The 27,545-nt window shown below is 39.9% G+C and overlaps 3 protein-coding genes across 5 annotated transcripts; all 3 read left to right on the forward strand.

Annotated features, from left to right (window-relative positions):
- Positions 1-2,107: 2,107 nt before the first annotated feature.
- On the forward strand, positions 2,108-8,882 carry eif3m (eukaryotic translation initiation factor 3, subunit M). Its single transcript, XM_032513192.1, has 11 exons — positions 2,108-2,273; positions 2,908-3,040; positions 3,629-3,767; positions 4,052-4,175; positions 4,354-4,448; positions 4,687-4,770; positions 4,870-4,969; positions 6,614-6,695; positions 7,525-7,668; positions 8,226-8,286; positions 8,640-8,882. Exons 1-11 carry the CDS (start codon positions 2,232-2,234, stop codon positions 8,761-8,763), a joined length of 1,128 nt encoding a protein of 375 aa, XP_032369083.1. The 5' UTR covers positions 2,108-2,231; the 3' UTR covers positions 8,764-8,882.
- A 2,960-nt stretch (positions 8,883-11,842) lies between these two features.
- Positions 11,843-14,600, forward strand: prrg4 (proline rich Gla (G-carboxyglutamic acid) 4 (transmembrane)). Of its 3 annotated transcripts, none has more exons than XM_032513845.1 (7): positions 11,843-12,097; positions 12,340-12,447; positions 12,538-12,701; positions 12,788-12,815; positions 13,235-13,370; positions 14,088-14,282; positions 14,395-14,600. In XM_032513845.1, exons 2-7 carry the CDS (start codon positions 12,348-12,350, stop codon positions 14,420-14,422), a joined length of 651 nt encoding a protein of 216 aa, XP_032369736.1. In that variant the 5' UTR covers positions 11,843-12,097; positions 12,340-12,347; the 3' UTR covers positions 14,423-14,600. The 3 variants fall into 3 exon arrangements, with proteins under 3 accessions (XP_032369736.1, XP_032369885.1, XP_032369809.1); XM_032513994.1 differs by having other exon boundaries at positions 11,847-12,097; positions 12,315-12,447; XM_032513918.1 differs by having other exon boundaries at positions 11,847-12,447.
- Positions 14,601-15,855: 1,255 nt separating this feature from the next.
- Positions 15,856-26,513, forward strand: qser1 (glutamine and serine rich 1). The gene is given in 13 exon segments (XM_032540534.1): positions 15,856-16,474; positions 18,137-18,246; positions 18,563-18,700; positions 19,558-22,821; positions 23,370-23,674; positions 23,844-23,960; positions 24,059-24,192; positions 24,282-24,469; positions 24,592-24,729; positions 24,876-24,973; positions 25,110-25,256; positions 25,447-25,542; positions 26,320-26,513. Coding segments are annotated over 13 exon segments (4,986 nt in total). The 5' UTR covers positions 15,856-16,364; the 3' UTR covers positions 26,461-26,513.
- Positions 26,514-27,545: the final 1,032 nt, after the last annotated feature.

Raw genomic sequence — 27,545 nt, forward strand, 5'->3', positions numbered from 1 at the left:
TCTGTTTAATACCTTGGCTTTGTTTGTTTATTTGTTTTTGGTATTTGTGTGTACATGTGTGGGGAGGGTGGGATAGCTTATAAGTAATTAACATGCAATTCGCTCCACCTAGGGAAGCAGGGAAGTTACTCAAGCAATCCACACTGACAAGGTCACTGGCTGATAGATGAGCCTGAGCAAGGGGATTTTTCAGAGATTGTGAAGGCAGGCAGAACTGTGGGAACTAGACAATTAGTGTGTGGAAGGTAGGCCTCCATGTTGGATGATGACCATGAGACAGGCTTACATGGATACTCACCACTTGGCTGACTGACAGGGAGAAAGCAGACACCTGGGCTCAACTAATTCTTAACACACAATCATTTATCTTTTAGGGGCTGAGCGGGAATTTGCCCGCTTTGGAAGAATTGCTTCTTCAAACAAAAAAGATAGGATGAAGTAAAAATTTGATATTTGACAACATAACTTTTCGACCAAACCCCTCCTATACAAATATGGGTCTTAAAATTTTAAAAAACCTAGGCATTTAAAATTATTAAGAAAACCAAGTGTTTGTTTTTAGCTCGTCCCTTCCTCAATTTTTTAGTTAATCTTTACACAAAAAAAATTTCCAATTTCAGAGGAGTTGGATAAAACTCTGCCCAACAGACCTAGAAAAGGAAAAAGGGAAAAAACAATTTAAAAATTTCCCGGGTTTTGATTTTTGAAGCACACTAAATGACCAAACCCCTGAATTCTGTACATATCACCAACATAAACACACTGGGCAAGTTGCGTAGTGATACACTTGTGAAGAATACTTTGGGAGGTTAGATTTTGAAATATAAAAAAGACTAAATCCATTTTTAAAACATGTACAAAACAGTCTCCTTGGAGTTAAAAGGTTTACTGAAAACCCAATATCCTCTTTTTCGGGCATTTCCCATGGGTTTATAAAGGCTCCCAGATCAAAAACCCTGTGCTTTAAAGCCTTTTTTCGAAGACAAAAAAAAATGTCTCCCCGCCCTGGACTTAAAAGCTCCAATACTTTTATTTTGGGTTTAAAAATACACAGGCTTTTGAAAAACATGTTAATCAGATAATAAAGCCCACTTTTACACAAGTCATTTGGGGAAAGAAGCGGTTAAATTTTTTTGCCATGAAGCTACAAGGGCGGGAGAGAAAGGGTGGGATTTTACCGGGCCCATTGCCTTCCCAAACTGAAGCGATATACCAGACAGGAAAACTTCTCCCCCCATTTCCCCCCCCCAAACTTTTTTAAAGTATTACTGCAGAACACAACATATTTCGGCCCCTTATTTTAAAACTGAAGATTAATTTTAAAAGGCAGACGTTAAAAAAAATTTTAGTGGATGAGTCTACCCGTCTATTGAAACCTCTAAAAAAAACTACTTTTGTGACAGAGAAGTTGATTCGTGGGCCTCAAAAGGAAATTATGTCGCAGTTTTACCCGGGGGGAAAAGCCCTTCAACACCTCAGATGTAAGTAACCTGACTACATAGTTTTGGGGTGAACTCCTGCTTCACTTACCCTCTTCACCTCACTCACCTCAATCACCAAATTACCTGCCATGGTAACAATACAGAGGATCCCACTTGGTAGAGAGGCCCATCACCAATAGGTCAGCGGGTGTATGGTGGAAGAGTGTTGCCCTTTGACACTGACTGTGTTTCCGGGTTGAAAAGCTCTGGGCCTGGCCTGCCATGGTGGTCCACACAGATGGACTGCAGCTCAATCAGATAACCTCTCCTGGGGATCAGGTTCACCTCTGTAACTCTCATCCAAGACATCCAGAGTTAATCTCTCAGAGTGGAGATGGATATCTGGATCAGTAAGAATGAAGTATTAGGAGATAGAAGTCTGCGGGATTAACAAAATTTAGGCGGTTGTCTGACCTCTAGTCTTGAACTGCCAGACCTTTCTCTGAAGGAAGAGGTTGCACTTGTAAACTGAAACTATGCAGCAATGGGAATTTGTCAACCCATCTGGAAAGATACACAATTTATGTGCATATTAATGGTAAATATTTTAAGAACTACACCTAGTATTTAAAAGCAATCACAATCAGCCATGAGACATCATTCAACTGCAGTTTTTAGGTTACTGTGGCTTTAATTGTATGAACCGGAAGAGAAAAGTTTCACCGGCACTGTTGCCTTTTCTTTTCCGCTTAGGTCTCAGCACTGGTGGGTGCGTGGATTTCATCATCGAGGCTCACAAAATCACCAAAAATGAGCGTCCCAGCATTTATCGATATTACAGAAGAAGACCAGGTACGACCCGTGTCATTAAAAAATAATTTTGCATCGTCCCGCCTGCTGATGAGTCAACAAATGGGATCTATCCAAACAGATAACTTAGCATGCTAGCCAGCTAAAATGCTAACCGTTGCTGACAGGTAGCTACATATGCTGACTCTTAGCTAGCTACATGCTGGTTATGTGACATATGTGGAAGCTCGTTATTTGTAATGATATCATGAAGCTTACCGTTTAGATGGTTTGTATGTAAATTAGTTGAGAATCTTGTTGTTCTCGTTTTCAACTTGTGTATTTACGGCTAACGCGCTCATAAATGTCTTCAAAGATTAGGAAAGCTAAGAATGCTAGCTGCTTAACGTTAGCCATTTAATAAACAAAGACGTAAACTAATGAACCACCCAAAGCGTCCTCCTTGTTAGACGACCATAGCTGATAACTTAACCTAGGTAATGAAAAACAATTGGTACATTACCTTATAGCTGACTTCAGTAAATGTTATTGTGATTGAAAACAAAAAAACATGTTTGAAAATTAGCTTTAGTGGTAAAGTAAAAACACATTATGCTAAACGATGTAGCTAGTAGTTTTTGTGCTTTTAAGTTTTATGTAACCACTGACACTTTTATGTTACTGTCTAACGTTACAGGCTTTAGAGCTGAGAGCCTACATGAAGTCCAAAGGAGCTGATATATCAGAGGAGAACTCTGAAGGTGGACTTCATGTAGATCTGGCTCAGATCATCGAGGCGTGTGATGTATGCCTCAAGGACGATGATAAAGGTAGGTGATGATGAAGAAGTAGATATTTCTTATAGTACAAGGAAAAGCACAGGTGTAATTGTTAACATGTATATGTGTGTATGGCTCACATGTGTTAAAGGCATACTTTTGCCATATTCAACCAACTTTGTATCATAATAATGTTGGTACTATTCGTAAAAAAAAAAAAAATCCTTCTTACCACAGCCCAGCAAAAAATCCTTGTCACTTTGGAAATATTCTGCGGGCCCTAGGGCCTGTTGCTGTAACTACAGACTGTCCTTCCACATACAAACGCAAAGAATATAGAAATGGGGAGAGGTCTCCTCTCTCTCTTTCCCAAACTCAGATTAAACTGTAAAACAAAGTGAAACCAAGATTTGGTTGCTGTATTGCCTATTTCTCGCCTAAATTGTATTCAGAAACATATTTTAGTACACTGTTTGGTTGTGAACACCAGACTGTTCCCTATGTTGCTAAAACAGAGGCTGAAAAAAATCAGAGGCTAGGAAACTAGGCAGTGTTGATCAAATATGCATTGCCTATTGGTGGCATGAATGGTGGATAACACTTTTTCTTTACTTATGGCTCTCTCTTGTCTCTTTGCAGATGTAGAGAGTGTGATGAACAGCATTGTGTCTCTGCTGTTGATCCTGGAGACGGAGAAGCAAGAGGCTCTCATTGAAAGTTTATGTGAGAAACTGGTTAAGTTCCGTGAAGGAGAGAGACCCTCCCTCAGGATGCAGCTGTGAGTTCTTTTACTTTTTGCCCTTTTAATTTATTAACATTATTTTCTCGTATGGTTATTGTTTCCAAAAATCTGACAAAGTATACATTCCACATGCATGTACACTAAGTGGGCCATTATTTTGATGTTGGTTAATATGAGACTGCTGGTCTTGATAACATAAGGATACTGTTAACAATTTTAATAGGCAGCAAAGCAGCTATCTTTTCAAAACAAAGTATAAAAAAAAAAATGAGTTCTCTGATTTAATACGTGACTATCTGTTTCATGTTTTGATGTTACAGACTGAGTAATCTGTTCCATGGCATGGATGAGAACACTTCTGTGAGGTACACTGTCTTCTGTGGCCTCATCAAGGTGGCTGCAACTTGTAACGCCATTGCCTACATCCCAACTGACCTTGATCAGGTATATCTGTTCACCATAATTAGCTGGGATAACTGATATAAACACTGCCATTCACACATTGTGTATTTCTTTGCCTTGGGCGGAAGACGGCAAAGAAGAAAGAAAATTCACTGTCACATTTTTTAAAATTTCCACAGACTGCATTTGATTTACAATACCTGTTTGTGCTGCTGATCAGGTGCGCAAGTGGATTATCGACTGGAACCTGACCACAGAGAAGAAGCACACACTCTTGAGGCTGGTGTATGAAGCATTGGTTGACTGCAAAAAAAGGTAACTACATAAAAAGTCAGCTGTGTAAAATTAATGTTTTGGTATGCAGAGATGCAGAATTGTGAATACACACAACTGAAGATTTGTAAAGTCCTGTGTGAAAAAATAGTACATGTTTGTTTTAGGCACATACTATGTACCTCTAGGCCTAAGATTCTTTGTAAGATTGTGAGATATCCTTCAAGTAAATTATCTTTGTACAAGAGAGTTTTCAACAATGTATCTACTCATTTCACAGCGAGGCTGCAGCAAAAGTGATGGTTGAGCTGCTGGGAAGTTACACAGAAGACAATGCTTCACAAGCACGTGTTGATGCCCACAGGTACACTTGAAGACCTTGTTTAACATTTGTCATTAAGCCTCGATATAACATGTACATCTCTCCTACATAAATGTATCCATTGGTGTCCCTTATCTTTAGATGTATCGTCCGTGCTCTCAAAGATCCCAACACTTTCCTCATTGACCACCTGCTCACCCTGAAACCTGTTCGCTTTCTGGAGGGAGAACTCATCCATGACGTGAGTACTAAAGACAATGTGCAATGTTTTCTGGTGTTGAATATATATATATATATATATATATATATATATATAAAGACACTTCTGGCATTGTCAAATTATTGCTAGAAACATCTAACCTAATAACTTGAATCCAATCGATTTTATCAACCATAGCACACAAAATACATGGAAAACACGTTTCTTTTCATTGTGACAACCCTCTTCATCTTGCATGTGTAAAATGCCCACCTTGGTCATGTGATTAGAATTCTAATGCACACTGAGTGTGAATTTTTATTTTATTTATTCTTATTATGAGGCTTATTCCTGTTTTGATCATATTTGGGATATGTTGACATGCAACACAGAGGAATCGAGTTGCTCATATCGTGGTATACATGATAAATAAAAGTATCTAAATAATAGTATCCAGGTTACCGATTTACTGCAGTCTTGAGTTGGGGGTAATATGGTATACCACAGGGTCTTGAAAATAGCAACGGTATCAGTTTCAATACCGTCATTAACGAAAATGCAATGCTCTTATATAGGAGACAAGGATTAAATATTAAATATAATTTATTTAATGCCTTTAATGCTTATGTGTGTTTGTCATCACATGACAGTGTAGAGGGTGGGGGGGATGGCAAGTAGCGCCCTGAGTCACCTGGGCTCGAAGAAGAACACGACTTCTGCAGTTTGGCAGCATTTCGGGTTCCAACCTAATGAGAAGGGAGAGGTGTTTCAGTATTATTGTTTGGTATTCAGTTTCTGAACGGTGTAGGCACAAGCCAACAGTTTGGTGACGCCGTCTGAGCCTTACGTCATAATTTTTAATTAGTCACGGTAATACAGTATACCCCGGTAAAAAAGGGAGTATCAAAATTTGGATACCGCCCAGCTCTACTGCAGTCTATTGGCGCACGCGCCTGTCATGTTTACAAAAACAAACATAGCAACACTACATTTACTACCACTTTACAGCTTTACTGCTAATTTCTTTTCTGCTCCGATCACCAACAATTATCTGCTATGAGCTATTCCTGAAAGGAGCTAAGCTACTCTTACAACACTGTCCTCCACGTTGACCGGTGTCACCCTGTCACTGTCCTAGGACAAGGGAGCAGTGGAATACTCCAACAAGCATATTCCTGTCTCAAAAACAGGGTTTATCCGGGTTTTCGACATTGGGATATGAACTCTTCATGCTCAAACATATAAACGGGATACTCGTGTCCATGTAAAGGCATGGTGTGAAAGCATCTTGACTGTGTTTTACATGGGTATTAGGTGCGTTTTTGATATGTAGTCACAGTGACTGTTGAGGCATCACAACCCAATATGTAAATGCTGACCTGTTCCAAATGGTGAATGGTGAGCAGCAGGAATGTTTCTTCATAACCAGCTTAACGGAGACCATGAAACAGTATTTCTTAATAAGGCGTGTGCACAGTTTCTATATGTGTTTTCATGGGTCAACGGGTATTCATATTTTTTTTCATCAAGGACAACATTTTTACATTGAAACTGAGGATGTCTCATAACCTTAATCTGGATGTAATTATTATTATTACAGTTCTAGCCCGTTTGAATACAAAGACGATGTGACTGTTTCCATAGTCCTATAATGGTATTTCTTCCTTTTGTGACTCTCTCTTTCAGCTATTAACTATCTTTGTGAGTGGAAAACTAGCAGCCTATGTAAAGTTTTACCAGAGTAACAAAGACTTCATTGACTCTCTTGGTAAGTAGCCGAATGTTGAGATTTTAGTACACAAACGCATACTGAACATGTTTAAAAATACAGTACACAGGTTCATAAATAAGGAAATATTTACATGTGCTGTAATAGTCTGATTACTGTAAACCTCTGTGTACAAGTAGTTGGTGAGTGATAGTTTATCTTTGCTCCTTACCATATTTTTAAAATCAGTTTTGACATTTTTAAGTGTTTTAAATGAATGTGCTTGATAAGAAACGTGTTCTAAGAAATAATGCTTGCACTTTAAGAGTGTTTCAAAGGAGTACCAGCTTTAAAGAAATTTAGAGTATTTATTTGTATTTAGGAACTTCAAAGGTTTCAAACATTTCGCACTTCAAGGACTTATGATTCATACTATGATCATACTTATTATGATAGCTATGATCGTGAAAAAGGTCAAATTCTCTTAGAGAGGAAAAAAGCTTGGAATTTAAATATGACACATTTGATGCCTAAGAAATACTATTTGTGCTGTACAAAAGTTAATTTTAAGACCAGCTGAATCACCTTTTGCTAAAATAAGAACTTGTAAATATTGAGCCAATGTACTCTGTTGACACAGTACAGGAATGTGTGTGTGTGTGTCAGCAGTGTGTCTCTTTCTCACTGCTAAAGGCTTTGGTGTAATTACAAGCATGTGTAGGATGGACTCTCAAAACAGACAATGTGGAGTGGTGTTTGTGTTAATGAGTAGATTCCCTGACTGCATGCTCCTAAACGTAGAAACAATTATCACAGGGAAACTCCCCGAGTCAAGAGTAATCGACTGTGACTGTTTTGTGTTTAATGATCCCTGCTTGTTGCTCTCCAGGCCTGTCTCATGAGCAAAACATGTCCAAGATGCGTCTGCTGACATTCATGGGCATGTCTGTGGAATTCAAGGAGATCTCCTTCGACACCATGCAACAGGAGCTGCAGATTGGAGCTGATGACGTTGAGGCTTTTGTCATTGATGGTACAAGCACTTGAGCTCAAATTAATCCTTGCTGTCTACTCTTGTTAAGTGGGCTGTTAGTTTCTCACAGGCAACTAATGGGGGAGAAGGGGATAGAATAACTTTATTGTCCAGCCGAGGCAGGAAAATGTGGGTAGTGATTGAACAGTGTCAACAACACATCCCCCTGACTTGCCTCCTTGTACCAAAAAATGATGTTTCCCTCCTTAAAAACAGGAGGCAGTGGCGATCATGGGACATGAGTAGGGTTGGGTGCCTAAACGCACCAGCACCGTTTAAAAAGTATCGCTTTAGCATTGGTATCTGGGGGAAAAAAAAAAAAAAAAAAAAAACAATACCCAACCTTAGACATGAGTAGGGTTTTCACAATGAAATAATGGCATAGAACCAAGACTAGCACTTTTAGTGTTTGGGGACTTGGACTGGCTTACTTTGTAATTTAATCTTCCAAGTGCATTCTCTCTTAAAGCTTTTTTTTGTCAGAGGTGTTTTTATGGCTTTCTGTCAGAGCTTTTACTGCCTCTTTATGCCCAACCTTTCTTGTTTTTTATTTCTAGCTGTTCGGACCAAGATGGTGTACTGCAAAATTGACCAGACGCAGCGAAAAGTTGTTGTGAGGTAAGTACAGTCATCCAACAACGTCATGTATGACTTAATTGTGTACAATTTTCACTAAGTACAGATCTGTATTAGAGGGGCAAATGTAGCCTTAGTAGCAATCTAGACCTAATTTACCTGGCTCATCAGACATATGTCATCTGTGTAGAAACTAAACTTTCACTTGATTCTGCCTCCGTATAGCTTACATTTGAGGTCTTAATACAGAATACAGTCAATGCCATGTCTTTGGTCATAGTAACATTTACTATAGTTCCGCATTTTGTTTCCTCAAAGTTGCAAGACGTGTCTTTGGCCTGCATTCTTTTTTGGTCAAGTTGACATTCTTGCCTTTCTGTTTTCTACTCCATCAGCCACAGCACACACCGCACCTTTGGCAAGCAGCAGTGGCAGCAGCTGCACGACAGCCTTAGCTCCTGGAAGGCCAACCTAGCAACCGTCAAGACCAGTCTGCAAGCCCTGTCACCTTCTGCTTAATTCCACCTTAACCCAACTGTCTAGACTGCCTGGCCCTCTATTTTTTTTTCTGCTTTCCAAATCCTCAGACTGAATTGATCAGTTTTTATATACATCCAATTAAAGAACAGTAGAACTCACATGTGATTGCTCATTTCTTGTTAAATAAATGCTCTTGACATTTGGTTTTAGTTAAAGGACGGCATGCCAGTAATAGATGAGCTGGTACTTGGGATGAGAAATAGCCTGCAACAAGAGGGTTACTTGTCTTGGAACACATGAGAGGTGACAAAAGTAATGTGAACTTAAGATGACCCTGTCTGCTGGGGTCAGAGCTGTATTACTGTAGCATCAACACTTAAGCAGCACTTTGAAACTGTCTACCAGGTTAAAAGACTGTTGCGCTGTTGTCAGCATGACTCCCTGTCTTCTGATTTGTCTGAAAAGTGGAAAGACTAGGACTTTTAAATTCCAGTTTTTAGTTTACCTTTGCCCATTGACTTTAAACTAAGTGCCATTTAACCTGAAAACAGATCTGTTCTCAGGCACCAATCCAGAGCATTAGGATGTGAACTCTAATGATATATGGTCCAGGCATTAGGTGTAAAAGGGGTCTGTTGAAGTTCTCTTTCCCTCTGGGGGTCTGATGAAATCAGCACAAACTGACAAAGTGCAGACTACTGACATTGCACTCTTTAAATCCCCACCCCAAATACACTTAATTTTCTTTGACTAAAAAAACCCACAACTCAACCTGTTTACTTTTTTTTTTTTTTTAGTGGTGTGCCTCTCCTCGTTCTGTACAGATTTAAAGTCATAATCTGTTCATTTCAGCCCTGCAACTAAAACATTTTCTCTCAGATAAAAGTGTCTTAGAGGTACACATTTATTGCTGAAGTGTGTTCTTTTTCCTATCATGGCTGAGGTCTGCAGAGGCTCACCGCTCACTTCTGTCCAGTTGTCCACATGGAACAAGCATCTCTGACTCTTATCACCGGGTGTAAATCACAGAACACATTCTCAGGAGTATAACCCCATCACAGCCACCTGCAAGGTGGAGCATAGAGCAGATAGAAACTGATGTGACCAAGGCTTAACACTAGGTTTGCAAAGCCTTATATGTAGGTTTCTATTGCTCAGCATATGCTCCTTTTCCCTGCCAGAAATTACTTACAAAATACTTTTCTAATTCTGTAAGAGTGACCTCTCTGTTCCTGTCTCTAATTTGTCTCACTGGCTGTAAGTTACTGTTTTGTAGATGGTCCGTCATGTTAGATATCCCAGATGTTAATACTGTGTGCTGTGGTTGGTTTATTTGCTGCAAGCCTCACGCACCCTTATCATATGTCAGAGTAGTTCTGCATTGTTCAATGATGAAAAGCAAATTAGTTAATATTTAATTTGGAAGCTGCTTAACTGGCCTTTTTTGCACATGTAGCTCAGGTTTTCAGCAAATGTGGAAAGTAATTAATTAAATTTAAGCTAGTACTGTTCATGCAATTTTCTTTTTCTTCTAATTTATGCATCTACTACATTTCAGTATTACATTTACGGCTATAGATAATAGTTTAATTTCTAATTAAGATTTAACTAGTAGTTTGTGAACCCTTAAAAAAAAGCAGTAAAATATTGTCCATAAGTTGTTCGCAGTGCCACCATGGATTTCCTCTCTAAATGAATCTGGTGGTTTCAATTAAATGCCTAACACCAACTAGAATAACAAATATTTTACGCAAAAGTGTGAAGGGCAATTTTTTTCTCCCCATAACAAGTGCTTGTACTTTGTAACTTGAAGTGCATTTACTTGTATTTTTACAAGTATTTGCCGTATTTTTACATTGTGGTATTTTAACTTTCAAGTAATGAATCTAAAACTTCCTTCACCACTGGTCACAAATTACTATTTGAGCACAAACCTCACTGTGTGAGCTGATGCACTTGGGTTTCCCCGCAGTAAGACACTACTAATCATTATACCATTGATATGGCAGTATGTGGTGTAAGGTGGCAATATCATCTGACGTCACACACTAGATAAAGTCTGGAATTTATCAAATTTTCTTTGTATCAAAACTCCTTTGGGTAAATCTAAGACTGACGGTATCCAGAGATGTAGCCAAGAACAAGTGAGGGGCTTTCACTGCCCTTCAATTAGCACCATCCAGTAGTCAGCCAGATAAGGCCCAATTGCATCCTATCTCTGCTTTACATAAACACTGGCCAAGAGGCCTAGAGGCTCAGAGACAGATATGTGTATTTACATGGAGAGTGTGAAACATAAACACTGTTATGGAGGATGGTTTGCCAGGCATAATGGGAAACTTCATCTATACTGTGTTGCTTCATGTTTTGATGTTTGTGCTGTCTATAAAGTTGCTATAAACACCCTTCTTTGTGGTGGAAAATGTCAGACTAAGTGCATTTTAACACAGATGCCTCTTCTCAAAATGACTCCAGAGCCCATTACACAACCTTTTCCCATACAAGGTCTGTGCACAATAGTGCAGTCACCAGCTACCGAGAGAGAAGGTTTTGTGCTTTTAAAAGAGTTCTGATGTAAAGATTCCAAAAGATAGCATCATGTTACAACAGTAATTTTCCACCCACCCATTAGAAGTTAAGATACAACACTGACATGGAGCCTGAATGACCCTTTAAGCTTTATGTGTCATTAAACTAAGATGGGTCTTTAAATCCTAATAAATCTTAGTTGGGAAGATCAACCAGAGGTTATAGCCTACATGATGGAACATAAGTCATGAAACCATCATGGCAGTGTCTAAAATGGAAGGAAAAAAATACATGGCCCCATTCAAAGAGTGTTAAATGTGTTTATTGAACACTACAACATTAAGCTCATACTATAGGCTATCGGCTATTGAGTAAATGACTGTAATATCTGTCGTTAAGTAGCCTAGGCCTACAGCTGTGGCTCCTGACTCACTCAGTCAGAGTCACAGAGTCAGATGATGCATGTGTAATCCTATTTAATAGCCTACTTCGGAGTGAAAAGTCTACCTAAAAGTACTTTCGTGGTTTTAGCTGCCATCTAGCGTCCACTTTTATTTACATAACGCATCATGTTATCCAGGTAAACGTGATCGATTGGTTGAGTCTGCTCAGGTAGTTCAGTAGGAGCCGAGACTACCTCTGTTGGGAGTAAACAAAACCTTTTTAACCTACCGGAATTATCTTGAGTTGCTCAGCGACTAGGCCTACCGCAGCTATAATTCACTGTATTTTAGGCCTACTTAAATGATGAGCCGCGTCACACTTTTTCAAAGGAAGTTGCTGAACTCAGCTGTTGTTTCTGACTATCGCTAAACGTTTCCTGGTTCATCTTATCAGCTTCGAGGCAAGTAACCTACCTACCTCCCCTTTAAGGTTTTATGTTGTTTCTGTTGAACTCGGCATTCAAGAGACTTTTCATCAAAGGCAAAGTAGAAGTAGTCTACCTGGTGCCAGTTGGGGAAAGAAAAGTGCATAGGTCTACATAGGATAGCCTATGGTTTAAAGACGGTGGGTGTGTTGTTAATGGTAGACTACACTCTGCCCTCAGTACTGCCAATTAATGCCCCACCCGCTCTCCGCGCGCAGGTGCACGCATGACCATGTTGTTTCATCTGTTCATACTCCTTCAACTCTTGCCATGTGGAGATCTGGCCTGTATGAGGAGGTTACTGTCGGAACATGAAGACCCAGAAGGTGAGATTCTGTACTGAAGAATTAAAAATGAATCATCTTCATATCACTTCTCCTATTAATGCATTTCACCGGTCTGTACACGCATCCTAGTGTTTTTAGATGATGGGGGAGCAAATTCGTTCCTGGGTCGCCATCTGCTGTTCAACCGGTTTGACTTTGAGATTTTCGTTCCTGGAAATCTGGAAAGGGAGTGTTTTGAAGAAGTCTGTAATTACGAAGAAGCAAGGGAGGTCTTTGAAAACATCCCGGCTACAGTTAAGTGACGCTGTTCAGGTCTTCCCACTGAGGTCATTTACTGAGCATAAATAATTCACCCTACTAAAGATGCTTTGTTTTGCAGGAGGATTTTTGGAAGAAATACACTGAAGGTGAGAGAGCGAGGCTACCTCAATTTGTTACTTGGATCATTTTAAATGCATATTATCACAAATAATCCATTGCCTTGCCTACTGCTTCTAAAATCAGTTTCACAACTTAATTTCAACAGCGCACAGTAACTTTGAACATTTTCTCTGGTTCTACAACCCAATGTGTTGCTTGAATTCTAATACTGTGTTGTATATTACCTCAACTACTTTCACTAGTAATGACTTCATTCTGAAACAATCTAATAATTTGCTGCTGCTGTAGAAAATCAAACTATTCTACACTGCTGCCCTCAAACCAAAGAATCAATTAAATGAATACGAGAAATCACCCTTTGTATATGTCACTACTTTTATTACATAGTAGTCTTAACCTAACTCACGCTCTTCAATTACTTACTGTGGTCTGTGATGATCCACAGAAAAGGACAATCGCCCCTCACGGGTTGATGTGACATCTCTTTTGGTGGGACTGATTGCTGGTGGAGTGGCCATTGTTTTCGCTGGACTCCTGGTCTGGTATTTATGTCATGGAAAATGCAAAAACAGCCATGCAAAGTAAGTGAGAGGGTCATTTTTCTATTAATGGCAGTTACAATTATTTGTATAGGGACAAGTACGTAGCATAGACCTATGCCAAACACCACAGTGTTTATAGCCTTTATTATTATTATTATTATTATTATTATTATTATTATTATTATTATTATTCCTCCACAATAGTATAGGAGTACTAGCCCCTTAAAGCTACAGTATCTCCAAGGCTATATACACTAGTACAACTCTGTTGCATGCAGGTACTTAAACAAACTGACAACCTGACATTTCTTTAGCCCCAATAAAACACATAATATTTTAGAGTTTGGACATTATCATATGCAGACAACTGCAACTTACATTTTAACAGTATAATTGAATGCTGCTCTTGTCCAGTATCTTATTGTCCTCACCTGTTTTTGTGACTTTTTGGTAATGTTGCTTTGAAATTGATAAAGGAATTAATAAATTATCAAAATAGATAGAAATAGTATATAATTTTCCATGAATGGTTAATTTAATTAATCAATTAGTTGATTATTGTCTAGCTATATACCTGTTTTAACAATATGTTACTGCACTATGTCCTGTACATGTAGCATGGGGGAACCTACAAATGCAATTTGTTGTGCACAGTTGTATTATAGAATAATGTTCCACCTTAAGTTTAATACTTGAAGGCATTGGGTAGGTCACATATCAATGACATACAGTATGTATGTCATCTGTCACCTTCAGCTCCTCTCACAGCTCCGTTCGGGTACGACCGAATAGGAGTAATGCCTCTTTAATAATGAGACGGCTGGAGGAGGTGTCCTTACAACCTGTACCCCCACCCACAACGGATGAAATAGACCCCCCAGGTCTGCCTTCCTATGAGCAGGCGATCGCAAAAAGTGGACCACATGACGCCCCACCTCCTCCGTACCCAGGGTACTTGATGCATTTGTATTTGCTGTTATGTCATAATTGTTTCCAGTTTTTCTTCTACACAATCTATAATGCAGTCACAAAAGGTAAACCTCTTCTCTTATTTTGGTTTCAGCTCTCAACGTGGAAGTATTCGTCGGTAGTATCTTCAGGAAAATACATGTCTTTCAGCATTAAGTAGACAATTTACAACTAACATTCACACTGCTGCTCTGCTTAGCATTTTATACCAATTTTTTCATCATCACAAAATTCAAAACACTTCCTTATGCTTTCTGTTTATTGCTCTGATTATATTGATCCACTCCTACATTTAATTTTTTTCTGGTCTTTTTTTTTAGCAGTGTAATCCCCCTTCCTAATGTGCTTGTGCCAAAACAGTTTTGTGGTAGCCTCTACTAACTATTTTCCCAGATCTGATTGTGCTTTGTAATATAACAAATAATAATGTGAAAAACCCAGTTTGCTGCTTTTTGTCCAAATGGAAATGAAGAATCAATAATATGTTGGACATAAGATATTTAAGTTTGCTGGAGTACTGAATACCCAAAGGACCTGTTGCTTTAGACACAGCATGCATAGAGGGACTTAAAGCAAGGAGCATTATGATTATATTTCATTACAAAATGAGTATTTATTGTAATTAAAAAGAGACACTGATCTGTGTAGTTAAACAGTTCCCTGTCTCCTACAGAAGGAATAGTAGTAGTAGTAGTAGTAGTAGTAGTAGTAGTAGTAGTAGTAGTAGTAGTAGTAGTAGTAGTTGTTGTTGTTCAAGGAAAACTGATTTCATTGGCGTGATGGTATTATATTGCCATAAAGAAAATGCTTCCTAAATGTGCAGGTTTATCAGCTACTGGTGTGGGAATGCTCTTTTAATATGTGATGTAACTTTTTAAAATATACATGTAGTTAATTATGAAATGTAAATTTCTACCTGGGAACTCGTCAAAGGTGTAGCTGTGATGAATATTACAGCTAAAACATATTTCAACAGTTGTAAAAATGTCCCTAAACATTTGTCCAACATTCCAATAGTCACTTACTTAACTGTAATTGCCAGACCAATTCGCAAATGCATATCTGCCAGCGCAAATTAAACATGAGCTCTCAGATTAATCTGGATCTAGGCAAGTGATTTGAATTAGCATTTTGAAAGCCAGTTGGATGCTGGTGTCCCATCTTCATTAGATGATGCAGAAACATAAGGGTTAAGAAGGTATTTCGTCCCTTTAAATTACCAATACCAAAGTTTCATCATGACATTATGAGAATGTACGTAGGAGTTACTTTGTTGAAGCTGATCTGAACCATAATTATTTGAAATAAAAATCTTGTATAGATGTTTTAAATAAAATGGATATTTTAATTATTTTTGTGTTATCTTTTAACTGTGTGGTTTTGTGCAAGATGACTGTACTCATTTTAATTTTTTATTTAAAGAAACCCAATCAAGTCAATGCATTGTTTGACATGATTTGTTAATACTAAGAAGTTTGGCTTTTTTGTTTTTTACCTTAAATTTATCTGAAATTAATCGACAATCTTCATTATTTACTTGTATACATTTATTATTATTAATCTATTGTGAGCTTTGCATTATCCTATAATCCTTTCAACACATTATCCAAGCAGAGTCGGGGTATAATAATTCGCTTCATATGGGTATTTGGGGTTTCTATAACATTGTAATTTATAAAGGGTTTAAATTATGTCGAAAACCAAGCAGGTTGGAGATTTAGCGGAACTTTTGGGTGGAAGGAAGGAAAACTACAAACTTCCAGCCAAAGACTGCGGTGCATCCTGGGAAATCAACCAACATGGGTACGTGAAACCATGCAGGGTTTGTACGGCTCTCCATGACGGGATATGAGCAAAACATAACGAAATCATTCAGAAGACTTAAGGTACACTTTTAACCAGGACAAAGCACGACTTCACGGCGGCTTTGCAGACTGTGGCGTGCTCGGACGGGACTGCCTGCCTTGGTCGGTCGGTCGGTGGGTGGGTGGGTTGGACCTGGGCTGCTACGATGTGTGTCCGCTGCTCTACGAACCTCCGTCGGGGAAGTGAATCTTTCACCGGATGATGGACAGGATCTACCCGACCTCCAGCTTTGCGGACGCGCTGGCTCCACCAGCACAGACCGTAGCTTCTTGGGCCTATGACCGCAGCACAGCTAGTGTCAAACCAAGGTAAAAGATTAAGAGGGTACACCTTCCGAAAGAATCTTGATGGAGGGCCTAGCTTTGATGTTGGAGAAAAGTGCAGCGGTTCTTGTTATCGGGAATTGGGAGAAATATCGGAATTTGAGCGGAGTTTTAGAGGCTTTGACTTGTCAGTGGTTCATTAGCCGTTTGTTAACATTACTGTCTTCCACCTTGCTAGTTTTCGCTAGCACACCTCCTCGGCATGACTATTTACAGAGTTAGTACTAACTACCTAGAGATGGGAAATGTTTTATGTATTGCGTTGACCAGCTAGACGGCTTAAACTAGCATTTTATTGGTCTGGTTTTCTTGACTCACAGGTAACGTACTTGCCAAAGTCAAAAGCCAAAACAAGATAGGTAACGTAACGAACTACCAATGCTAGCCATGTCAGTCATGGCACCTCAAATAAGTGGACACATAAGTTAGCTATTGGTGTTGTTCACGAGCTAAGAGCCAACCTGTCAAAGTCTGTAACGTTACAATTTGTTCCATTTCTTTACTGACGAGTTAGATGTCTGTTGTTATCTTTACCATTATTTTAACCTGGTTTATAATTTATAAAATAGACCGAGTAAATGTAACCGCAAACCTGCTGAAGTTGTAACCTTAAAGCTCTAACTTAGTCAAACTCTAGACTGTATTATGTTATATTCCATGTTGTAATAATAAAAATGGATCATGCTTAATGACACAATTGTAATATCAGCTTCAAATAACTCAGATTGTGCTCACAAGCAGCACACGAGAGAAACACTCTGACGTTACAGAAATTAAAACCTAATCGATTTGGTGAATGAGCTGATAATTGATGAAATACATCATTATGCTCTACTCACCAGTACAGATAAGTTATAAGGGGAAGCAATGTGTTTCATTAAGACAATCTGTAAACTAACTGATCAGCTCAATGTAGAATATGTTGTATTGGATTGCATTAATTAGGCACGACTATATGTATATGGGACTTTACAGGCAAATAGAAGAAGAGTTGCATAACAGCAGATTCAACAGATCGTGTGCGTGTGCGTCTTTTGAAGGGACCAGAGGCTGATGACTCTCTCAGCTTTTTTTTCTTTCTTCCACAGATGTTTACCTTATGGCAACAAGTGAACACTTTGGATAAAGCTGGCTGCATCTGATTACCTCTGATTTTATTGCTGTTACGTATGAATTTTCTCCCAAGAGAATATAAAATAATGTGTCTTGAACTTCCCCTATTTGGTGCAGACAAATATCAGAGTTCTTCACACCAAGTAGAGCAATCAGTTTTTGTTTTTGGACATGAAAAACTGGTGAATGTTACAATTACCAAACCACTTTGTAAAGTTTTAATAGCTATTCAGATTTTTACAAGTAAGAACTATGAAGCTATAGTTGGTTATTTATAAACTAATATGCCATAGCCAAAACATTGCTGACATTAGGCTGCTAGTTATTTCCACTCAGAATAATATTACCAACATCTTAATAGATTCTTATCCATTTTTTTTATTAACATTAATAGACAAACATGTTCTTTTTTTTTCTGGACAAATGGTTGTATTGTTTTGCTGTTTTCAAAAGAAATCATTTACTTAGTTGGGTGCTTCACTGCTGCTTGTAAATATGTGAGCTTTCATGTATGTGTTTTTTGTGTTTATGCAGTTCCAGTTATGGTGCAGCACACCTTGATGCAGAGCTCCTCCAGCGGCAAAGTTACACTTCCACCCACCAGCTTCCCACCTATACTACATCACACCTTCCTGTGGCAGCAGGTGAGTTATGAATGCTATAACCTACACATTGTTTCAAAGGGTCAGTTCACCCAAAGTACAAAAAACTCCTCCTTCCTCTAGTGGCATCTAGTCATGCAGATATATTTTTTTCTCTTTAGTAGAAACTACTTCCATTACAAATTTAATATTTAAATCCTTTTATACCAATATATTACTATGCACTACTATATTATATACCTTTTTTTTGCGATTTTGGTGAAGTAACACTTGTATGGCTCTTATTTTACATGGTACATTGGATTGGCCTACTTTGTTGCCTACTGTGGTTATCCCTTTTTCCTTTGTTGACCATCAGGAGCACTTGATTCAAGCAGTAATACTTCAGAGAACTCAATCATGAGCTTCCTGTCAGCCATGGAATCTAGGAGCCTTCAGGCTGGTCCTGTTAGTGCCTCACTGCTTCCTCCTTTTAGACCCCCATCATGGCCTGCTGGTGAGAACACATCCACTCATTCTGTGTTATTTACATGCTACTTGTACACCGCCTATTGTGGTAGAGATGTTTTCACTATGTATGTAGGCTTTTTATTTTGTTTAACTTGACCTGAATACCCTGCAAAAGGGACAGATTTTATATGTAACATGTAATACTATTATTATTATTATTTAGGATCCCTGTTAATTGTTACCATAGTAACAACTATTATTCCTTGGGTCCACACAAAATTAAAAAAAAAACAAGACAGTCAACGTTGCATTAATACTTTCACATTGTCAATACAGTAAATAACTGCTATATAAGAAATAATTCCACATTGTCAATAGAATACAGTTCTACTGATACATTAACATTTCCTTCTTAACAAATGTTTAAAACAAGCAAACAATGGACACGTACCAGTGTACACTAGTGTCCTTACTTAGGTAAACATTATAGTATATATCATAGTATTTACATATATTTTGTCAAGAAAGCTTAGTTTATGTATGGTGTTTATGTGTATTTGTGAGAAACCTAGATAGAGTTTATACAACAACCTGATAATGTAATCTACAAACCAAAGCCCAGAATACTATTGTATTACTATTGTACTACTAGACCAGGTCATTATTCATTTAGCCGTAATTGAGGATGGATTAGGCCTATACTTAAAAGAAAAGAAAAAAAATTGAATTTAAGCTGAAAAATTAAAAATAAATCAAAATTAAGCTGGTTGGTGATGTCAGGATTTCCAGATTTTTGGTTTATCAGTAGGTTAATCCATTGTGTATACAGATGTGTATAATGCTTGGGTTATTTCCTTTCATGTTCCATTTTCTGTCCTTATTTTTCTGTTCTGTTCAACGCAGGTACCAACTCCTCCACCACAGAGCTGTATTTGACTGGTGCCCTGCCTTCTACTGCCACTTTCCCCTCTCCTGCTGCTCTGTCGTCTTATCAGCACACTGGTGCCTACCCTTCCAGGAGTTATTCTACCAACCCACCCTTGGCTATCCAGGAGCCTGCCTTCAGCACTTCAACCAATGGCCTGTTTTCACACCATGACTCCCTTCTCCATCTCAAATCAAGCCAGACTATGCTTCCCACTGCACTGGCCTTCAATCATCTCTCTTCCCCCACTTTGGGCTCGACTCTGCCTGTCCAGTCCTCCACTTACCGATCAGCCCAGGAGTCAGCCCCCCACCTCCTACAACCCCAATTCAGCCTGCTACCCTCCGCCCTGCCTGCCCCTCATGGTGCCCCACAACCCTACGGGGCCGCGGTTTTCTCAGGCTCTATTGAAAGAGCTCTTCAGCGTGAATGTAGTGTGATCAAACACCACCAGAGGCCTTCCAGCAACCACTCCTTACAGGGATACTTTGGCTCTGGCAGTGAAACGGATGTGTCCTACCAGCAGGACGCGTCTCGTCAGACCCCTGTGTCCTGCAGCCCTTCCACAGGAGCCGATTCCTCTCAAGGGATAAATCGTGCTCCACAACCCAAAACAGACTCTGTAACTCAAGCATATTCGTCCACTTCTGTGCCAAAGGCTAAAGACTGCTCTTCTAAACTAACTCCACACTCAGCTGGGGGTGAAGAGAGTCATGAGCACTCTCGGAACCTGACAAGTGTGTCTCCTGACCATTACTCCTCCCCAGGACAAAAGCAGAACTCAGTGATTTCTAATCAGCAGTCAGTCCAGATATCCAGCCTAATGTCCAGTAGTCTGTCTCAAACTTATATCACCCCCCACACCCAGTCAAAGTCCTCCCATTCCACCTCAGACAAACAACCCCCCCTTTACAAGACTCTGCCTTCCCTCTCCAGCCAGTCTGATAATGTGGCATCTGTTGGTCAGACACTTGTTTACTCCTCCAGTCCCGGGCTTAGCCAGGAACAGGAGATCCAGTATGGAGCCCAAGTCCAGGGCTTGTGTCAGGGAAATCTCTCTGAGAGCTACCCCACATCCCACTCTCAGGGTGCCCCAAATGTGACTTTCACATCTCAGTCACAGGGGCAAGCTTCAGTGACTCAGAGCTACACCACAGGACAATCTATCAACCTTAACTCCTCTTACCCACCCACATGTGTGCGGACTCTGCCCACATCAAATTCTTCACAGGACTATACCCTCATGCAAGCCTCAGTGGAAGGTAAAACACATAACACACTGTCCCAGCAACAGATACAGTGCCATAAATATGTTTTGTCTGCACCATTGCCTACCTACTCTTCAACTTCTCAAGCCTTACAAAATAACATCAGATCCTCAATACAGGACATAAAGCCAACATATGGCAAACAGAAACTTGGAGAGCTTCCTATCCAGGACATAGATGCTCTCCAGCAGGCATCAATGGAAGCCTCAGCTAGCAATATGTCTGCTCACAACAATGTCATCTATGTTGTTTCAAAAATGGATGATCATCACAAAACACAAAGTGTTATTCGAAGCAATTCACGTTCTGATGAACAGTTCATGGGACTAGGTCCCACAAACACAGTACAGGTAAAGGATGAAAGGATGGGTGGTCTGAGCCAACAACACATTCATCTAAGCAGTGTCAATGGTCAGGAAACTGCCAACACAAAAACCACAAACTCCAGTATTATATCTTCACATGTACCCCTTAGCTCAGAGCAGCTTAAGCAGCAACCTCTCCAACTCAAATCGCCTGAGCTACATCAACAAAACCTGAATCATACTGAAAGCCAGACCCCGGCAGCCCACACCCAATTTATCACCGTCCCCAGCACTCAGGTTCTCCTCGAGCCCAACCAAATGATTCTTCTCCAGCAACCGCTTGTCCACCATAGTCAAAACACTTCAAAGGTGTTATCCATGCAAGGTATCCAACCAGCCCAAGATTTGGGCCCTGTTCATGTCCAGTATCTTCAGATGGGCCGAGAACTGCTGGGTCCCAGTGTCACCGAAACCCAGAGACAGCAGGGCACAATAGTGTCTGAACAGAGTTCAGGATGCCCTGAATCTTCTAAACACCACTACAGCCAGTCGGCAAATCAGCAATCAAATGATGCCAAGAACCACTTTGCTCTCAACTCCATTTGCTTCCCTGACTCCATGCTACTTGCAGATGACAGAAATATTTTGTCAAATGTTGATGACATTCTAGCTGCCACGGTGGCAGCATGTGGCGTCACACCACAAGACTTTGTAAAAGCTACATCCTCTGCTGAGGCTGAAATGGCAGTGATGGCAAGCCCCATTGATTCTAAAGGCCACTCCAGCTGGGATATAAGGCAATGTTCCCCTTTTTTCCCCAGCACAAAAACAATTTGAAAACAACCCCCAACATGACCATGACACTAAATAAGCTAGATGGCCACGCCCGCCAGGGGTCAACTGTTTTACCCCACAACAACGTTTGAGCTGGGCCAATGGCGATGGAGGGGGCTGAGAAAGACTAACTTAAAAGGGGAGGGTTGATTCCCCCGATCCCAAAAAAAGGTCAAAGGGAACGCAAAGTGTATTAAAACAGAAGATGGCCTCATGGAATGCCCAGGCAGTGAAGACTTTCCCAAAAAGAAGGCTCGCTCTAAGTCCCTGACCAAACCAGGTGGTCCTGAGGAGGATAATGGACAGGCCAGACCAACCAAGCGCAGTGGACAGACAAAGCGGCAAAACTCCAGGGGGAGTGATGTCAGCTCGCCATCTTCCTCACACAGTGTATATGATGGTTGTCCGCAGCAGGAGAGAATGAGACAGAAGATCCGTGAAGTGGAAGAGAAACAGCCAGAGGTCAAAACTGGCTTCATTGGCTCCTTCCTCGACTTCATCAAATCTGGCCCCAAACAGCAGTACTCTGCAAGTCCTACACGAACTATTAATCGCCCGAGAAAGCCCTGCACCTCATCCAAACCACCGCCATGTACTTTGCCTTCTTTGCCTTCCAAACTGCAGGGTCTGCCCGGGCCCTTGATTCCCCATGAGAGCCAAGGAGTGAGCTCCCAACAGAAACGTCTGGATGAAGATATGCAAAAGAACTTGGAGACTCTGCCATCGTTCAGTTCAGATGAAGAGGAGAACACTGGGAAAAACCAGGCCCTAAGAAACAGCATCAGCTCCGCGCTTTCAGCTCTGGATGAGTCTTCAGATCGGAAAACCAGGGCAGGTAATAATACCCTACCAAAATTGTTATCAGAGTATCAACCTAGGAACTTTGAAATCAATGTTCATCTATTGATTATGTTTTCCATTATAATGTATTTTATACAATTTAAAAAATAACAAATCCCAATTCCCTCTGTTGTCCAACAGTCAGAGCTGTTTTTTTTTGTTTTTTTTACAATAATAAGGAATAAAGAAAGCCGTTACATTTTAATTTTTGCATTGCAGTAGCCAGCGGAAGTCAGGTATTTTACCAAATAAATGGCCTAAAAAAATTAAAGGTTCTCAAACTGTGGCTGGCACTAAACTTTGTTATATGTTGCCTCTCCCATCTTTTCTGTTATGCTTCCCTGTGTGATGTTGTGTCATAATTATAAATGAGACATCAATTATACCTTATATGCTGTGATAAGTATTGTCTGTGTTTTTCTCTTGATAAATGTTGTCTAAAAATTCTTGATTACATGTTTAAAGTACATGTAAGGAGTTTGGTTGAGTTTCTTTCTGAAAATGTGTTTCCGCAACATTTACATATTTGCAACCCTTCTCCAGATAACCAAATCCACGGCTCGATGATTAAGCCAGACCAAGTTCCCGCCATGCCGCACACTGTCATCGAGACTTGTTTGCCGCAGATAACCACTCCTACACAGACAACAAATGCCGTCTCATTAGGGAGTGTGTTTGCAGCCAAAGAAGAGTCTAAAGAGACCCTACCAGGCCAGTTGGCTGTGCAGTTGACGAGTGTGGCCATGGAGGGACTGACTGACGAGGAGCTGTCAGACAGCGGAGGGGAAGGAATGTACAGGGAGAGAGACGAGTTTGTTGTCAGAAATGAGGATATCGAAAACATGAAGGTACAGCCATGGGAGCTATGGATGGAAAATGCCTGTATGTTGATTTAGGATTGTCATTTCATATCTTGTGTACACTCGTAGTTGAACATTCTTTGTTTCATTTTCTCATGCCGTAGCTGTTACTACATACTGAAACTTGTTCCGCACGGTGTCTTGTGCATGTTTCCAGGTGACAATGAGAGCAGGCAGTGAGCCTCCAGCCATCTGGAAAGTCCAGAAGGCTCTGCTGCAGAAATTTGTGCCTGAGTTGAGAGATGGAAAAAGAGTGTTCTCAGCCACCAACAGTGTAAGTAAAAGCAGACATGCCAATACCCATGCATCATTCAAATTACTCGTTTTATTCTGCAACAAGTATATATACATATTGTTTTTCTTTGTGTGTAGTATCTTGGATACTTTGGTGATGCCAAGACTATGTACCAGAGGGTATATGTGAAGTTCTTGGACACAGTAAACAAAAGGGAGTATGTACGAGTTTGTAGTCGGAAGCCACGCTGCAAGCCTATGAACTCGCTAAGGTACGCAAACATGACTGCTTTTTTTGTTTTTTAAAAGCATGGCTCTTCAGTAGTGTGATAGTGTGACTTTCTTTTGTTCGGCCAACCAGGGGTGTTCAGGTGAAAACTTTGCTAGGCTTGACAGCCGCTCCTCCCTTAGTCTCCCAAAGCCAAAAGCCTCGACCCAAACAACTCAAGCCCAGGGCAGAGCCCCCTCCTAAGAAGAGGAGGAAATGGAAGGAAGAGTTTTCACATACTGTCTCTGGATCATCTGCAGAAGAGGGTGGAGAAGATGACGGTGAATAAGCCTAGTTCTCATTACATCTAGTTTGGATATAAGTTGACGATGATTGTATAAATCTCTTTGTGCTGCATCACTGCCTCTTCATGATCTTTGATCTCTCTCATACACACTCTTAGAGTTAAACCCGCCCATGCCGTTTGCTTCACGGTTACTCAACACGCGAACCATGAAGGAGACTTTCAGGAGCTTTGTGGAACTGCTTATCAGCATTGCCTTAGACGAGGATGTGATGACAGCACTTGAGAGAGCAAAGGGTGAGCAAATTGACTTTCTGGACATTGAGCTTCTGGCTTGATAGCAGGCCAAAAACGAAATGGGGAAAAACAATTTGAAAACAAGGGTCAAGTGAGTCAGGGAGCAGACTTAAGCTATGTTGACTTGTTTACTTGTCTTGTTTCAGATGAGTTGCTGCTGCCACAAATGAAAAGAGTGGATGGGATGATCACTGACAACAGGAAACGCCTGCTTCACAAACTGCACATAGAGCAGGTCCTAAAGGTAGGTGTGATTTTTGTCTCTTTTTAGGGGGGGGCATTATTTCAACTCCAAAAGGCTTAAAAAGCAATCTTACAAACAATCTCTGAATCTATTTTAATGATTTAGAGACAGTAACTCTCCTGTTCTGTGTCTTCAGACGGCTCTAGACAGCTTCCCAGAGATCTCAGTGGTAACTGAACTGAAGAAGGACGGGGAAATCCCGGCCTTTAAGGTGCGTCTCAGTGGAAAGGCCTACAACAAGAAAACCATGAAGCCCTACAAGATGCCTAACAAAGTGCCACAGGTAAGACAAGATAACAATTTGGAAATATTCCCTGTGCTCTTGATATATATGTCCAGCAGAGGGCACATTGTCACCATTGTGTTTCTCACTCATTCTTTTATTAGGTTGAGCATTGAAGTCACTGTTTTTCTGTCACAATGTCTTATTAGACTAATATCTGAATGTGTTTGCTTTGCTTTTTCCTTTCTAGGAGTATACAGTGGACCAGCAGAAAACTCAGTGGTTCTCTCTGTACCACTCTTTGCAGCATTACAAGTACCACACGTACCTCATGTGTAAGGACGAGGTGAGACTTTGGTTTACACATGAATGCTACTTTCTGTGTGAGTGTTAAGTCAGTGTAGATTTTACTCTATTTTGTAGGTTTAATATCAGATGCTAATTATTCTTTTGAGGTTTTGCCATAATAAAGGAGAATTCCGGTCAATTTTAACATGTAGGTCTGTTGTTTGTAAATTTGGAGTGCTGTCAGTAGAGAGAAAAACGAAAACAATCAATGGTGCCTCCATGTGTTATCCTCCTGCTAGAGTTAACACCCAACAGGCTTAAAGAGGGCATGTTTTAAACTTGTTTTTAGCCCCTAAACATGTTTAAAATGTCATTAAAAGTGCCTACCCATGTGAAGTGATTACTTCAGAGTGAATATAGTGAATCTCACTGCTGTAGATGTGAAAGAAATGCATGAAAGTTCTACTAATTAGTTCCTGTGTTGAAACTGCAAGGAGTGCTTTGGGACTGTCTATAATCTACAACACCGAAAAGAGATACAAATATGGATCTCTCAGATTCACTGTGTTCACTCAGAACGAATCACTTCACATGGGTAGGCACTTTTAATGACATTTTTAAAAAACATCTTTAAAACTTGCCCTGTTTAACCCTGTTGGGTGCTAACTCTAGCAGGGGGATAACAGTTTAGGCAGCACCGATTTGTTTTTGTTTTTCTCTCTACTGACAGCACTCTGAATTTACAAACAACAGACCTACATGTTGAAATTGATCGGAATTCTCCTTGAAGTTCTTTAAAAAAAAAAAATTCTTCATTTGTGGTTCTGCCTTACAGATTGCATCTGTGCGGCTGCAGTCAGGAGACCTGGGGCAGGAGGAGATGGTACAGAAGTGCCTGCAGAACGGAGCTTGGGTAGAGGGGCTCTATGATCGCTTTGGAGAGCTAATCAATCAAGTGCAGCAGGCCTGCCGATGATCCAGCCTCAGCAGTCTTGGTTTAAAAAACAAACCAACATTAAAAAAAACAACTCCAACACTAGCATGAGGATGCATCTATCTCAGTATGGCAGCAGAGAAGGATGGAGTGAGTCCTTCCTTTGAGCCACAGAGAGATTTGAATCAGGGATCTGTCAGCTGACTTGCCCGAAATACGTTCGGGGGGCCTGTGGCCTAAAAGAGACAGCAGGTGAACAGCGGGACAGCAGTAAAGTTAATAGTCTGCATCCCAGCAGTAACTTGATCAACAGAGGACAAAGACTTTGGTTTTGGGAGCATTTTTTGGAAGACTTCCACCTAATGCTTCTCCTAGTCTTTGTAGGTATTTGTAGTTACAGGCCCACTTTTTATGGGCATTTTCATAGATTTATAATGCTTTTTTTCTCTTTTTGTTTTTTACTTAGTTAAATGCCTGACTATAACCAGTATGTATGGATTAGATAGAAAGCAATCGGCATAGGAAGTAGAGCACAGCAAATACAAATGCAGAAATCTGATTGCCTACAGATATAACAAGCCTTCAATCATTTGATAAGTAGGCTCACATACTGAGAAGTTGATTTATTGTCAAAAAGAAAAAAAATCTATATTATGTATAACCGTAGCTATATACTGTTTGCAAAACATCCATTTTTTTAATGGAGCGCCAACTTATATATAATGTACATTTTGTATAAAAGAACAGGGAGGTGGGAACTGCAGCGATTCTCTTAAGGAGGAATTTAGTGACTATATACTGTATCTATACTGTGGTTTTAACTTTTGTGCTTCAAACTTCCATTTACTTATAAAATGCAAGTCAGTGCTGTCCAGTACTGCTTTTTATGAATTTTGTTAATCAAATATTATGACCTTGACTTAAGGTTAAAATTAAATAAATAAAAGTTGACTTTATACTCCTTTACAGGCATAGCCCACTTTTTTTTTTTTTTTTTTTTCTCTTCACAGAAGCACATATTGTTATGTTCTCATTACAATTTCTAAGACACTTTTTCATTGTTTTTTCACAGTTTTCCAAAATGGACTCTTTATAAATCAGTTATCAGTTTTATGCTATAAAAAATA

The sequence above is a fragment of the Etheostoma spectabile genome, chromosome 1 (assembly GCF_008692095.1).
Source record: "Etheostoma spectabile isolate EspeVRDwgs_2016 chromosome 1, UIUC_Espe_1.0, whole genome shotgun sequence".
Taxonomy (NCBI): Eukaryota; Metazoa; Chordata; class Actinopteri; order Perciformes; family Percidae; genus Etheostoma; species Etheostoma spectabile.

Excerpts from the sequence above, each read along its gene's own strand:
- eif3m (XM_032513192.1), top strand. The coding sequence starts at position 2,232 with ATGAGCGTCCCAGCATTTATCGATATTACAGAAGAAGACCAG. Across the intron at positions 2,274-2,907 it reads ATATTACAGAAGAAGACCAG|GCTTTAGAGCTGAGAGCCTA; the intron begins GTACGACCCGTG and ends CTAACGTTACAG. Across the intron at positions 4,771-4,869 it reads GCACGTGTTGATGCCCACAG|ATGTATCGTCCGTGCTCTCA; the intron begins GTACACTTGAAG and ends CCTTATCTTTAG.
- prrg4 (XM_032513845.1), top strand. The coding sequence starts at position 12,348 with ATGACCATGTTGTTTCATCTGTTCATACTCCTTCAACTCTTGCCATGT. Across the intron at positions 12,448-12,537 it reads GGAACATGAAGACCCAGAAG|TGTTTTTAGATGATGGGGGA; the intron begins GTGAGATTCTGT and ends CACGCATCCTAG. Across the intron at positions 13,371-14,087 it reads TGCAAAAACAGCCATGCAAA|CTCCTCTCACAGCTCCGTTC; the intron begins GTAAGTGAGAGG and ends TGTCACCTTCAG.